The 15391-nt window shown below is 51.6% G+C and overlaps 1 protein-coding gene across 4 annotated transcripts in view; it reads right to left on the bottom strand.

The window, feature by feature from the left end:
• The window catches only part of NECTIN1 (nectin cell adhesion molecule 1), a 156622-nt gene extending 154614 nt beyond the window's left edge, over positions 1–2008 (bottom strand). The window contains exon 1 of one of the 4 annotated variants that reach the window (XR_007353526.2): positions 874–2006. Coding sequence is in view for 3 of the 4 variants with exons in the window: in XM_048827324.2 (XP_048683281.1) it covers positions 874–955 (82 nt within the window). In the remaining variant the exon portion in view is untranslated. Of the gene's footprint in view, positions 1–873 lie in introns of all 4 variants that reach the window. The other 3 variants (XM_048827324.2, XM_048827326.2, XM_048827325.2) reach the window with 3 other exon arrangements.
• Positions 2009–15391: the final 13383 nt, after the last annotated feature.

Below are 15391 nucleotides of genomic sequence, written 5' to 3'. Positions count from 1 at the left end.
GGGAATCTGTTGGAGTCGCCTCCCAAACGCATTTTCCAGCACAATGCCCCCGGACTGTCCCTGCCCCTCGGCCCCACATCTGAGTGCTAAGCCGACAGCCACCTTTTGTTTTCTTTGCAGGACCCCGGATTTACGTTAACCCGCTCGGTGCTGCAGCAGGCGCCAGGAGAAACAGAGCCAGCCCAGCCAGGGCAATTTGAAAAGTGGGTTAGCCTATGAATTGCCCTACAGCCGAGGCCGGGGGAGAAGGGGGCAGAGCCGAGCCACGCCTGGCAAACGGCTGCCCACGGCTCGGTTCTCCTCCCACTTGCACCAGCGGGTACACGGCAGGGCGAGTCTTCAGCGGAGTCGCTCTGGCTTGACACAGCGGGCACCGGGATCCGAATCAGGCCCCGAAAGCGGATCGGCACCGTGACCCGTGCAGCTGGGGGAAGGGGGGGACGGGACACGCGCACCCCAAAACATCTGTGCGCCTCCCCCAGCCCTTTTCTGGGCAGCCTGGCAGCGCCCGACGCTGCCACCGCCAACACGCACAAACCGCCCCAGCGCCCGGGACTCCGGAGCCAGGCTGCCGCCAAAACTAATCATCCGGTTGCTGGTTTACAGGCAAAGATGATCTCGGCCCGTTCTGCCAGCCCCCCCCCACCCCCGCCCATGCGGCACCCCAGCCCCCCCCCCCCCCCGATGCCTTCACGTCTGCTGCAAAGCTAGGCAGAAAAGAAGCCGGGTTCTCACCCCCCACCCCCCCACCTTATTCACCTCCAACTTCCCTTCGCCCCCCAGCCCCACCAATCCCCCCGCCCCATCCTTGCAGCCAGGGAGCCGGGCCCTGGGGAGGGCAGGGCTGGGCAGCCGCCGATCCCAGTCGCTCACCTGGTAAGAGGGAAGCCACCAGCAAGCAAACTCCAGTAGTCCACCAGCACCCAGGGCGACTCGACCGCCGGTGCGGAGCCATCAGAGTTTCTTACTCAAAGGGACCGGGCGCGACGCGGAGGTTCAGGCGAGCTGCTGGCTTGGGCTTGCACCCCACCCCCCTTCCAAAAAAAAATGGCAAAGGAAAATACAAACACGACCCAGGCAGGGGCAATAAATATCGGGCACACCAAGCAAATCTGGCAGGGCAGGCTGTGCAGGGGCCCCTTAAAAATCCACCGATTGTCGCGGACAGCCTCCCTTCTGGGGTTGCAAAAATTGCTCCAAGAGGGAGCCCGGACCCGGCTTTTTTCCCCCCAGTGGGGAGCTCTCCTTCGTCCTCCGGCGACCACGTCCGCAGGGGCAGAGCTCTCTCCCTTAGCACCGCCGATCCCTGAAACCAGGCGGAGGACAAGTCATGCTCCCCTTCTCCGCCTCCCCCTCCGGACCCTGGGGGCAGGTCGGAGCCCTTCACCGGGGAACAAATCCCAAGGCAACCACGCAGGAGGCTGGATCTCTTCCCCCCGCCGCCCGGCCGGGCTGTGCAAAGAGGGGAAAGGGCTTGTTAATTTCCAGTCCACGTTGCTGCGATCAGATGGTCCCAGCTTGGTGCAAGTTGCAAAGCTCCATGTCTTTGCTTCTCTCCTCCAGGAGCAAGGGGGAGGCACTCCCCGGGCACCGAGAGCGGGAGCGAGCGGGCTGGCGGCGGCCGGGGCGACTCTTTGGCACCGAGATTTTGCTGCGACTGGGGGAAAGAACTGGAGTCTCCTTGGAGCATCAGCACGGGAAAAGCGGGTCCCTCCCTTCTGGTCTCTGATCTGTAACAATGGAACGCGCAGACACACACTGGCGTGGCTCCGGATCCGTAACCCCGCTCCTCCGCTGTGATGTCAGCTCATGTAAAGCAGGAGGAGGGCTCAGCCTTAACCCTTTCCACGGGGAGGCGCGGGCAGCAGCCGACCAGCCGTGGCCTGCAGCCGACCCCCACTCGCAGACCGGGCTGTGGCTCGTTTTTTTAGGGATCCCCGCTAACCCCCCTAAAAATTAGCACCGACTTCGAGTGGCTGCGCCCGCCGGGGAAGGCAGATTTAACATGATCCCGTCCCAACCCAGAATTCAGCCAGTCTGGGCCCGATCCTGCTAAAGCAGCATTAGCCCTTGAAGTAAGCTGTAGCTCACGAAAGCTCATGCTCAAATAAATTGGTTAGTCTCTAAGGTGCCACAAGTACTCCTTTTCTTTTTGCGAATACAGACTAACACGCTGTTACTCTGAAACCTGTCATTAGCCCACTAGTTTCAACTGGATAACTCCCCCTCATAGAGAGAGAAAGAGAGAGACCGGGAAGGTCTGCAGCCCCGACCCACTATTTGTTTGGTTTTCTATATTTAATCCCTGAAGTCATCCCATGGGACCCGGGTTCTGTGGCTTCCCATGCTCTTGAGTAGTGGGACCAGGGGCCTGGGAGTCAGGACTCCTAGGTTCACCCACACATGCCCGCCTTCACCTCAAGCATTTCCCTTGTATGTTGTTTCCCTCTTCCCGCATCCATAGTCGGTCCCCCTCCATTTAGACTGCAAGCTCTTCTGGGAGCGCCTAGCCAACTGGAGTGATGGATGAGTAACACTAAATGATCCGGTTTTTCTGGCTTAGAGCCCCTGGGCCCCACTTTATCTACCTGTACAAAGGGGATATTGATGATAGGGACTTGCTTTACAAAGGGGCTGGATCAAGGCTGCAGGCCGAGGTTCCCAGCTCTTGGAGTCACTGGATTAAATCAGAATCAGAATATTATGGTTTTAGCCCTCATGGATACAGAAGAAAGTCTGAACATGTGAACCAAGTATAATATGCCTGCCTGAGCTTGAAAAAATAGCCCCTGCCACCTCAGTGGAGGGTGGGGGTGGGAAATATCTAAACCTCTGGCTTTCTTTCATTTGACCTAGTGTGAGACTTTGTTAAGGTCTGCAAAGCACTTGGATGATAAAGACAAACTCTTACTATTGGTAACAAGTAGAAGTCTGCCCCCAGCCAGAGATAGCTCATCAAAGGGATGCAGTTTAAGGTGCAGCCATTTCCATACCCAATGGTATACAAGGAGTGGCACAGCTGGCATCACATCTGACCGATTTTGACTTCCCTAACCCAAGGATCAGGTGCCCATTTTGCAGCTGGGTGAACTGGAGGTGAGATTTAATGTGGGAGTAAGCAAAACTCAAACCCACAGCCTCTGAGATTGCAGTCAAGCCATTGGCCACCACACCTCATAATTGGTTTATACACACACACACACACACACACACACACACACACACTTTTATAAATGGCCCTTGTTTATGTAGGACCTAGACAATGTGTAATGTAAACAAAGGCCATGTTTTGAATATATTTTGTGTGTATATCGATATGTAGTCATGCTGATTCAGAATTCGCATTTTTTGCATGTATGTACTTTTTAAAAATGACCCTTGAAAAACAGGACCTAGAGAAAAACAATGTTTTCTGCTTTTAAAGGTCCCTCTGCTAACTCAGTATTTAACCAACAAGCCCTAGACCTCAAGCTGCACTGGCATCAACAAGGATCCTGAGTCTCAAACAAAGATGTGACGAACAACAACAACAACAAAGTCATGTTGATTTCAAGCTCCATTAAAAACAACACAGGAACAAATCAATGCTTGGCAAACAGAAAAGGACAGATTCAGTGGGGAAGGATATTGCATACAATGGTGAGTGGAAAGGCGGAAGCCATAAAAAGATACCTCCAAAGAGTCTTTCAACACCTCTTTCCTTTTTTTTTCCCTGGAGAAGCTGATTGCCATTCAAGGGAAGGCTGGACAGCCCTGTAACCAAGCGGATTAGCCAAATACAAGGTTTGTTTGAAAATAATGAAGGTTATTATGTAGTAATGAGGTTTAGCTAATGGATTCATGGATTTCAAGGCCTGAAGGGACCATTAGGATCATCTCGTCTGACCTTCTCTGTAGCACCAGCTAGAAAACGTCATCCAGTAATTTCTGTGCCAAGCCTAGGTCTTCTGCCTGATCTACACCATACGTTTTAGAAAGATAACCAGCCTTGTTTTAAAGACAAGTGATGGTGGATGGACAGGCGACAGTAAGTTGTTCCAATGTTTAACTACCTCACTTTTTAAAATGTATAGCTTAATTTTAGTTTGAATTTGTCTAGCCTCATTTTTTAGCCATCGGGTCTCTTTTTGCATTTTTCTGTTAGATTAAAGAGCAGTCTACTGTCAAGTTCATGGAGGATAGGTCTATCATTGGCTATTAGGTAAGATGATCACGGTTGAACCTCGTGCTCCAGGTGTCCTTAAACCGCTGACTGCCAGAAGCTGGGACTGGACAGCAGGGGATGGATCACTTGAAAATGCCCTCTTCTGTTCATTCCCTCTGAAGCATCTGGCATTGGCCACTGTTGGAAGACAGGATACTGGGCTAGATGAACCATTGGTCTAAGCCAGTATGGCCGTTCTTATGCTCTAAACTTGCTTGCCCATATAGGTACCTGTAGAGATCGTCACCTCATATTTCACAGCATCATGGCTTAGATCTTCATAACATGACCCTTCCTCTCCTTTTTCACTTGGCTGGATGAGTAATAAAATGTTGATACTTGAAGTATTTTCCCTAACTTCTGAGTTCGCCTCCATTTAGATGAATGGAGCAGTCTAAACCTCGGAGCTATTGTTTCAGGCTTTCTGCAAACTCCGGCAAGATATCTCTGTGTTGGTGAAATGCGCTTCGTGTTTTAAATGCTTTATTTGTAGCCCTAGCAGCTAGAAGTTTACTTTTAAAAACTAAATGAGGGCTGAAATTCTGCCGAACAATGGAAAGGGCTAGCCTGGCCTTCAGGCTCCCAAAGGGAGCACGCCACCCACTTTGTGAAACCACCACTAACAGCATAGTCTTTTGGCCCACTCTGATATAAGTTGTCATGCCACTAATGTTCCTGAAATTGCCATTAAAGCATGCAACATTTGGCTGGCTCCCCGTAGTGCAGTGACGAATCGCCAGCCACACGTCAACTGAGGGTGCATCGAACTAATCCAGGACTTTTTCATGGACGCTGACTCTACAGGCAGCCGTTTGCAACCGGATCCTGTCTGCTGCACCCCCCAGAATCCCTGGCGACAGTTACCAGGGTTTGAGCTGAAGCAGAGGCTTCGATGGTTCGCTCTGAGGAGGACACATCTGGAAGTGGCTAAGGTCTGCTCTAGCAAGAGACCAGACACAGAGAAAGAGAGGGATTCAAACTTCCTGAAGACTGCTATTTGGGGCCTTCCCTACACCATAGGCTGAAAACAGCTGGTGAGGACGTTAGCCAGTGACAAAGTTTATCTTAACAATCGGGACAGACCCCAGCTGCATCAGATCCTACAGGTATGACAGATCATCAATCCCTTAGCCAATCAGCAACACAGAGGGCTGCTGCATGGGCAGAGAGCTGGGTCTCAGTGGAGACAGCTCTGCTCTGGGCCTCCATCACATGCAGGGGCACTTTCAGTGATGCAGCTTCATAGGAACACACGTTGGAATCCTCACCAGTTAGACTAAGCTGTTTGTCCCTCTGAAGCAGAGAAATGTGGGTCCATGCAGTTATGGGAGGGGGAAAGGGAGAAATCACCCAGCTACACCTTTGTAGACACTAAGCCCTTTTCTGCTCTGGGCGGACATTACAAAGTTTGTGGAACTATGGGCTTGAATTGACCACAGACCAAAAAGGACCATTTAGGATCATCTACTCTGGCCTCCTGCCTAACACAGGCCAGAGAATTTCACCCAGTAATTCCCACATCCTGGCACCTTTGGGCATAACTTGCATTGGATGATGCTTTGCCACTGTCCACCCTTGAGGTGACAGCTTTCCAGCAGTTCCCTATGCATGTAGTTTGCAGGGCACTGGGACATGAATGGCACTATAGAACTAGATGATAGCATATTGTGCTGATGATTATGGCCAGAGGGACTGAAAGAGGAAAAGAAATAGCTCTTTAAAGCATTTCTCACTGGGCTTTTGCAGCTGCTTTTGTTCTGTGAACGGCCCACAGCAGAGCCCTGTGACTCTGCATAGGGAGCGCATTTGACACTTGTCACCGCCCCGTACCTGGGGTGTATTTGCTGCAGCAGTTGATTACATTACCTTCCGTGTTTATAAACATTTTGAATCAGTGTGGCGTGCAGTGCTGCACAGAATGTTTAAGATGGCATTGGCTTTATTTTTGCTTTTTCATCTGTAAACACACATAATGTATCTGCGATGCACTCAGCAGTGAAGGATCAGAACTGCAAATGCTTCTGCGCTTGGCTTCCGTCCTGAGCTAGCCTATTGCAGCCTCTCTCTCTCATACACACACACACACTGTTCCAGCATCAGAGCCAGAGCCGATCTCCTGTACCACCTCTCCTGTAGGGAGAGGGCATTTCAATCTCCGTATTCCTTCCCAGCCTGTGGTTCTCTAGATGGCTTCATTTAATGCAACCCTGAATGAGAGGAGACATTTCCCCCCAGCTAACAGCGCTCACACAACTTCTAAGCCCTCTGCAAACATGAGCTGGGTCTAGGTGTTTATGCGATTCTCTCAGAGCACCTTAGCCCCCTGAAAAGCTCACAGCACCCCTGGTGAGGCAGGAATTTTAGTATAATCCCCCTTGTCCATGGGAGAAAAGAGGCCCAGGGAGATTAAAGCCCTTAGGTGCAATCTTGGCCCTACTGAAGTCAATGGGAGTTTTGCCATTTGTTTCAAAGAGATCAGGATTTCACCCCATATTTTCAAGGTCTGTTGACTTGGGGTGCTTGGTGCTTGGGGGCTCAGCAAGAGACATGTGCCTGGGGCTGATTTTCAGAGGTGTTGGGCACCCACCACTCCAATCAACATCCCTGGGAGCTGCAGACACTCACCACCTCAGAAAATCAGGCCCCCACAGGTGTCTGGAGAACTGCGTCCAAAATCAGGGAACGATTTTGGCTGGAGTGACTCTGCCCCAGTCTCAGAGCAGATTCAGGGGTCCCCAATCGCCTGCTCTGCCAAGCTGCCTTCCAGTCCCAGGCTTTCTCCTGGGCTGGTTGTATTGATGCACCCGTTCCTGACCTGAATGGACCCTCCCTGCCCTTGCTGCAGGGAGAGGGAAAGAATTCCTGCCACATGGTCTTTCGGTTCTCAGAACTCCTCCCACTGCTCCAAGCCAGGTCCAGAAAGGGCTGGAGGATCTGCCCTTGCCAGCACACAGCCAGCTCAGGAGAGGGAAGGCAGACTGTGTCCTGATCACAGCTCCTCTTCAGGGTACCTCTACCCCAGGCCAGGGCTGGCACCTCCCCCTCGTAGTGCCCAAGGAGTGAATGGATGTGTGCCCCACCCTGCTTCTCCTGGGGCCAGGGCTTAATTTGTAAGAGGTGCCGGAGCTAGACGCAATTTTTTTTTTACTTTCATAACTGACGTGGCAAGCCCAGAGGTGCCGGGGCTGTGAACTGCCAAGCCCAGGGGTGCCGGGGCTCAGCCCTGGCGAGGCCTGGCACAAATTAAGCCCTGCCCAGGGCACACGTAGCTGGAGGCCGGAATCCCCAGTGGAGCCTAATTTGGATGGTACCCAGCTATAAGCTGGAGAGTGGTGGGTAGATTCTGAAGGATATGTCTCCATCGCGGGGGACGGGATGGTTTCTGATGGAGCAGTGGGGGCCCTCGGGAAGCCAGCAGTTGGCTAGAAAAAGCGTGGGCAGAGCCGGGGTTTCCCTCTCCCTAAAATCCCCGCACATTCTAAGAAGCACAACTGTCTGACGCCATCTAGTGACCGAAGGGCAGCATCTGTGCTGCTGGATTCACCCAGCCAGGCAAGGATTTCAGGGCTAGGGAGTCATTTATCACAGCAGGGGGTGACAGGTTTCAGAGGAACAGCCGTGTTAGTCTGTATTCGCAAAAAGAAAAGGAGGACTTGTGGCACCTTAGAGACTAACCAATTTATTTGAGCATGAGCTTTCGTGAGCTACAGCTCACTTCATCGGATGCATACCGTGGAAACTGCAGCAGACTTTATATACACACAGAGAATATGAAACAATACCTCCTCCCGCCCCACTGTCCTGCTGGTAATAGCTGTTCACAGGGACAGCCAGAGAGAAAGAGAATAGAGAGGCAGGTAATGGAGATGTCCAGAATATCACAGAGCCATGCTGATTTCCACCAGCTGAGGATCTGGCCCGTCGTCCCTAGGAGTTTTCTCACTGCTTAGCCCCAAGTGAGTTGCTTTTGGAGGTGCCGAGGTGCATATGTTCCCTGTGAGGATGTCAGCTCTGTCTATCCAAGTGTGCCTTCGAACATGACAAAAGAATAATTTTACTCAGGGAAAGTTGTTTAAACACCTGATGCAAAGAGCTATTGTTGCTGTTGACAGAGCAGGCACCCCAGGAAACGTGTACACACACACACACACAGCCTCATGTTAGACAGAGAACACGATCGGCTTCCAAGTGAGACACAGGGGACAGACAGAGAAAATACAGAGAGATGAAATCAAATAAAAACAGCACTCCCCTCATTTCAAAGGGCATCTATTCCCAGGGTAGCTAAGAAGGAAGCTGCAAAGAAAACACAGCCTTCTTCCCTGCAAGGATATCGCCCTCAGACACGACGCTGCAAGTCCACATGCGCTGCAAAGCCTACGCTTCTCATCTGGAGAGTGCGCAAGACTTAGCGGTGGTTGTACTAGAAAGTATCATACATTATTTAAGAGCCACTGTATCGCTGCCTTCCCGGGAGATGCGGCACACCCTGTGAGGTTTTAAGGACAGTCCCTAAGTGGTACCCTGAATAGCCTGCAGGGTGAGAGTTTTGGAAACTCATGGGTGCTCACTCCTGTGAGAAAAGCAACGGAGGGCTTGTCTACACTTGGAAGTTTACTGGAATACCTATTCCAGAATCATTATTAGCCTTGTGTTTGCCTCGGACGTGAAAACAGTCTTGTTCCCTCATAGGGGCTCTGTGGGCTGTGGAAACCTGTAGTCGAGTGGCTGGATCATGGAACCAGACAGTGGGAGTTGTATTCCCGGCTCATCGGCTGATTAACTGAACTCAGTGGAATCACTGGTATGAATCTAGAATAACCCCACTGCAGTCAGTGGTTTAAATCTAGTGTAACTCCAATGGAGTCAGTGGTGTAAATCCAGAGTAATTCCACTGAAGTTATTGGAGTGACTGGGATGATTCTGGAGTAGCTCCAATGGATTCACTGTTCGGACTCTGGAGTAACTCCGGGCAGGGGGGCAGCCAGTGGAGTCGCTGCTGTGAATCGGGAGTAGCTCCAATGGAATCATTGCTGAATCTGGAGTAACTCCGGGGGAGGAGTGGGGGGGGCAGTCAGCCAGTGGAGTCGCTGCTGTGAATCGGGAGTAGCTCCAATGGAATCATTGCTGAATCTGGAGTAACTCCGGGGGAGGAGTGGGGGGGGGGGCAGTCAGCCAGTGGAGTCGCTGCTGTGAATCGGGAGTAGCTCCAATGGAATCATTGCTGAATCTGGAGTAACTCCGGGGTGGGGGGGGGGGGCGGTCAGCCAGTGGAGTCGCCGCTGTGGATCTCAAGTAACTCCAGTGTGGTCAGTGCCTTTCCTCCAGATCTGGGGTAAGTGAGAGAAGAATCCTCACCTGTGCTGTGCATTGAAATCACCACCCTTACTGTATAGGCAGCCTACTGTAATCTGCCTGCACTTGCTGCTGAGCCACCTCCAGCAAGCTCCCTCCTTTCATTCGCTCCTTCCCACACCCACCTCTTTCAAACAGATAATTAGTTTCTATTTGTCACAAACCAGCTGCCGCTCTGAAGCCAGCTCCGGAGACCCAGTTCCCTCTGAGAGCCAGGTGTCATCCTCCTCGTCACAAACTCCTTGATCGACCAGAGGAGGCCCAGCCCTTCCCAGTGAGGCTGATTTATCATCCCCTAGGCTGTTAGCATAAATACTTGATAAATACAGATATTAATAAGCCGGCCTGAGTTTTCCTCCCCGGAGTTAATGAGTCTCCCTGTGCTGACACACGTGGGCATTGCCGGGCTGAATTGACAGCAGGGAGCACATTGGTGTACTGTTCTGCTGAGTCTGGGGGAGGAAGGACCAAGGGGGTGAGCCTTAGGTGTGTGCGGGCTTTGACCCCACAGGTCTCAAGGGCCTACAAAGACTGAGCTGGCCCTAAATTAAAGGCCTCCCACCGGCCGTCTCCCTTCCCATCTCTGAGGCCCTAGAGAAAGTGGGGATCTCCCTTCTCCATCCATGCTTCTCTCACCCTCCCTGAGATGCTGGTAGGTGGGCCGACCTTCCTTCTCCGCCTCCGACAAGTAGTGAATGAGCTCCTCTTCTCACTTCTAAGACACTGGCAGGACTGGGGACTATCCTCCTCTGGGGCACATGTGGGACAGTTGCTGTCCTCAGCAGGTGGTTCTGTTCCTATCTGATCTACTTGGGCTTCCAAAGACAATTCAACTAGCCAATTATCCAGATTCTGCCCTCTTTGCACCCCATGCAACCTTCCCAAGTGACTTCCATGGGCTTGTGCAGGTGTAGCCAGGAGCAGAATTTGGCCCAATCCCCTCAGAGAGAGGATAATTTCCCAGGGCTGTGTCTTCAGGGGGCGCACCCCTTGTGGCTTGGCTAGAATTAATGAAGATGTTTTACTGTCGGAAGGTTGGGCTCGTATTTTCATCTAATCAACCTGTAGTGCACCAAATTCACCGCAGTGGAGAGAGCAGCACTTGCAAAAGGGCAGAGTTGTGATGACAGAATAGAGAAGGATTTTGTGGGCAGTGAAGGCGAAATGGTGGCAGTTTGCATGATGGTAAAACCCATTGGACTGGATCTTCTGCTGGAGGAAAGTCTCAGATTTGCAGACTTCCGACCTCCAGCAGGGGTGGTTAGTGACTGTACATGAGAAGGGAGGATAGTCCAATGATTAGGGTGCTAGCCTGTGATTGGAAAACTCCAGGTTTAGTTCCTTGCTCTGCTACAGACTTCCTGTGTGACCTTGGGCAAGTCACTCAGATCCTCAGATGTATGTAGGCACCTAAGTCCCATGGAAATCAATAGCATCTAAATACCTTTGAGGATCTGGGCCTTAGTGTCTCTGTGCCTCAGTTCCCCATCTGTAGAATTTAGCTAATATAATTATTATTATTTATTTATAGCAGTGAGGAGCCCCATCATGGACAAGGACCCCCACGGTGCTAGGTGCTGTACAAATACAGAACTAAAAGACAGTGCCTCCAAGGAGTTTACAATCTAGAACTGCCCTACCTCCCAGGGAGGCTGTGGGAAATACATACCTTAAAGACGTGAGGTGTCGAGATACTTCAGTCATGAGGGCCAGTCATGGGAGCCTTAGATCAACTGATTTCATGAATTACCTCTTGACAAGCAGGGAGAAAAACAACATATTAAATTTTCCTTTGCAAATTTTTGAACGTGAAATTTGATTCCCAACTCAAATGAGCTCAGATCAAAAATCGTTTGAAAGCCTAAGATTTCAACTGGAGTGTTTTTGGTGGAGTTTGGGTGACAGGTGACATTTCTGGGTTGCAAAACATCCTGATCTGGAGGGACAGAAACACCCACCATTGGTGTGGAATTTTGCTGGGATGTTGTGGCTTTCAAAGAGCTAGGAGCAAGGAAGAAGTTCTTCTGAGAAGTTCTGTGCATCTTCCACTCCCATAGGGAAGCAGGCATGGCCAGTCCATCAGGCTCTGGACTACGATCCCGGAGACTTGGATACTATTGGCTCTACCGCTGACCTCTGGTGTGACCTTGGGCCCTTCCTTTTGCCCTCTGTCTGTGTTATCAGGGAGCTAGACGCAGGGGTTTCGATCGTAAGCTTCTTGGGACTAGGAGCGAAGTTACTGTCTGTTAGTCCAGCACCTGCCTCAACGGGGCCCTGATCTCAGTTGGGGCTGCGAGGTGCTTGATATAAATAACCCTTACTGAAGTGGTGGGTGCATCCCACCTTTTAGGATTTCATTGACTTCAGCAAAGAGTTTTCCTGAGTAAGAAGCGACTTAAGGCCTCAGGGCTTGTCCTAGGGAAGTTAGAGAGGGAAAAGCCCTGGTAGGTCATTGTGGCAAGGCATAGAGCCCCCAGGGAAAAAAGGGTTAACCTTAGCTCTCTTTTGCAAAGGTGCTCTGGGGAAAGGTTTTAAGAGTGCTTGCTCTGGGGGAAGGCTCCATGCACAGGGGGCTGAGTCATGCCACAGCCCTTTGCCAGTGCACAAGTCCTCCCTGCTGTATGGTTCTCAGTGATTTTCGGAGCACACACAGAAAAGATTGCTCCAGGGCTCCCGCTCCCCACTCCTGCTGCCGAGGGCGAGCGGTGAAGGAGGACTGGGACTTGCATGGAGCTTGCCTGTCAGTCACCCAAGGCCTGAGCCAGTGAAGTCAAGGGGACACGGGGCACTGCCTTCAGTGGACATGAGATCAAGCCCTGGAACAGGAAGAATGACTGGCAGCTGGAGTTACCTACTCTGCTAACCTCAGCAGGAGCCCAGATGGAGGTGATGTCTTCCCCTGCTGACCGTAAAACAAGCAGGGCCTTCAGGAACTCCCCGCCACCGACAAGCGCTTCCCCTTCTGCGTGGAGCTGCATGTCCCCCTTAGCCACCAAGAAATGCTGGCACTGGCTGAAAAAAGGTCTGGGTGGGGTGGACAGCTGTGAGCATGCACAGCCCTTCCTCTCCCCCAAACCAGGCAGTACAGGGCAGCAGGATGGATGGGCAGTTATTGTGTCCAGCTGGGTTCAAATCGTGGCTCTGCTGCAGATTTCCTGTGCGACCTTGACCATGAGCATGTTGTTCAAGGCCAGATCTTGCCTGTCCCACAAGGACACCCTTGCCTCTGCAGAAGGATGCTCGATCTTTGCCCAAAGCTCAGGGGGTCCCTGGGGCTTGGAATTCTAAAGGGAGCGATGGCACGGCTATTGTCCCCTGCCTACCAGCCAGCTGGCTGAGGGTGGAGGAGCACCCAGGGATCCTTTTCAGAGTCTCCCGCGGGGCACCTGAGAGCTCCCACTAGGGAAGTGCTGTGCCCTGCTGACAACTACGGCTCAAAACCACAATTTACTCCTTTCTGCCTCAGTTTCCTTCTCTGCAAAACAGGGATGAGAACACGACTTCCTTTCCCCCAAAGGTTCAACTCATTGCTGGCTTGGGGGGAGGGGAGGGCTGTTGCTTAGCTTTAGATGGAGGGTGCTAGGGAAGTGGGTGGAGTAGTGTGAGCCTCCAGAAAAGCTAGTGGATAGGGCATTAGAATGGGAAGCAGGAGACCTGGATTCTCTTCCTGGCTTTGCTGCATGACCTTGGGCAAGCCTCTTTCCCTCCCTCTGCCTCTGTTTCCCCTTCTGCCTTGTCTCTTTTAGTCTGTGAGCTTTCAGAGGCAGGATGGACTCTCCCTCTGTTGCTGTGCGGCGCCAGGCCCAATGGGGCTCTGATCTCCACTGAGAACTCTCTGCGCCACCGTAATCATCATGAGCCCACAGCTGCACTCACAAGGCAAGAGTGGCTGACACCATTCACTCTGGAGACCTGTGAAGACACTGGGCTGGAGGCAAAGAGAAAATAAACCCAAGAAGAATGGAGCCTGAATGGCCCATATGCTCTGAAACCCTCGGCTCTGTGGGGAGCAGCCGATAAAATTCATCACTGCGCTTAAAGGCAGTAAAAAGAAAGGAAGTAAACAGAGTAATTGAGAGGCATAAACAGAGGGCAAGTCAAAGGTACGGCTAAGCACAGGGCTGTGGCACATTATAACTTCCCCAGCAGTCCATGGGCAGGGAATTGTTCAGTCGAACAGAAAGGAAGGGGGTTGCTGAGCTGTCTTATGGAGGGCTAGCCTGGGATATGTGTGCAGACACATACAGTTCTGATCCACTTGCAGCCAGCCCCTCCTGCATTTTTCACTGTCGACACACTGATTCCCTGCGCTTTCCTCCCAAACCCTCTTCATTCCCCACCTTCTCTGCCACTTTTGACAGCACCACCATCTTCCCTGTCACTCAAGCCCCTAGCCAAAGGGTCCCTTTTGATTCCTCCTTTTGTCCCCCCTCCCTTCACATCCAAATCCTGCTGCTGCTTCCTGCACAGCATCACTAAAGTCTGCCTTTTACCCCCGCTTCTGGTGGCAAAAAGCTCTCCTCCCCGCCCACCTGGATTGCTGCAACATGCCCTTCTCCAGCTCTCGTCCAACACTCCTTCCCTCTGCAGCATGCAAAAGGCTGCTAATACCACATCTTCCTCGCTTGCTGCTCCCTGCACATCACCTCCTTGAATGAACTCCTCCACTTGCTCTTCTACCATATCCAGTGCAAGTGCAATGTACAGGGGAGTGGGTGTAACAAATCCCACCTTAGTGCCTGATCTACGCAGGATATGGGTCTGTTAAAGGACCACCTGGGGCAGCTTGGTTCTTTAGCTCAAGCTGTGGTACCTCATGCTTTTAGTGCTGACGGTCCCCAGGTCACTCCCCAGTTCATTGGCCAACATGGCAGTTCTCACATGAGCTTCTTGTCCTCCCCTTCAATGCACTTCTCAGTTCTTATCACCCTAATATTGGCCTTGATTCCCTCTTTGCTTCCTCGGAAGCCATCTTCCCATTTGCTTCCATGCCATTCCTGCATATGGAAGTAGACCCTGAACAAATCCATCAGGCTCTAACCCTCTTTTCCCGCAAATCTCTCCTCAAGACCCAGTTCACCAGCAAGGCCTGTGACTAATAAGAGCTCGCTAGAGGGGCAGTTGGGGCTAATTGTGATTTCTGATTTTTAACAGGGGGATTTTGGGGGCAGATCCTCAACTGGTGGAAATTGATGCAAGCAGCCGTGGAAATTCTCAGTGAAATTGCAAAATTCAGAAGACTTGGCCAGCTGTAACTTGAAAGCAGTGTACTGCCAAGCTTGGGAAGAAACCCACAGCTGAAGTTGATATTATGGCAGTGGTATTATTTAAGTTACCAAACCTCGGGAAGTGGGTAAGTTTGGAGTTTATTCAATGCCTGTAAGATAGGAAGGTTGGTCTAGTGGGAGACAGTGTGGCCGAGCAGACTCAGGAGTGAGACTAAGGAAACCTAAGTTCTATTCCTAACTTTGCCACTGGCCTGCTGGATGATTGTGGGCAAGTCACATCATTTCTCCATGCCTCAGTTTCCCCACCTGTGAAACAGGTAAAATGATGGCAAAGTGCTTTGAGATCAACTGATGGAAAGAGCTGGGTAATGTTATAATGGAGGGCACACAGGACCAGAACTGGTCCAATTCCTGGCTCTGCCACAGACTCTGTGCCTCAGTTTACATCTGTAAAAGGGGGATAATACTTCCCTGCTTAACAGGGGTGCTGCGAGGCTAACATCCATTAGGTGCTCAGATACTCTGATGATGGGGGCCAGAGTAGTAGTCAGAGGGTTTTTGCTCTAGGGCACTGTGGGAACTCCACCCTCCTTTACAGGTGAGG

Source organism: Caretta caretta, chromosome 22, assembly GCF_965140235.1.
Source record: "Caretta caretta isolate rCarCar2 chromosome 22, rCarCar1.hap1, whole genome shotgun sequence".
Lineage (NCBI taxonomy): Eukaryota > Metazoa > Chordata > Testudines > Cheloniidae > Caretta > Caretta caretta.
The sequence above is the reverse complement of the archived record's forward strand: the minus strand, read 5'-3'. Positions and strand labels throughout refer to the sequence as shown.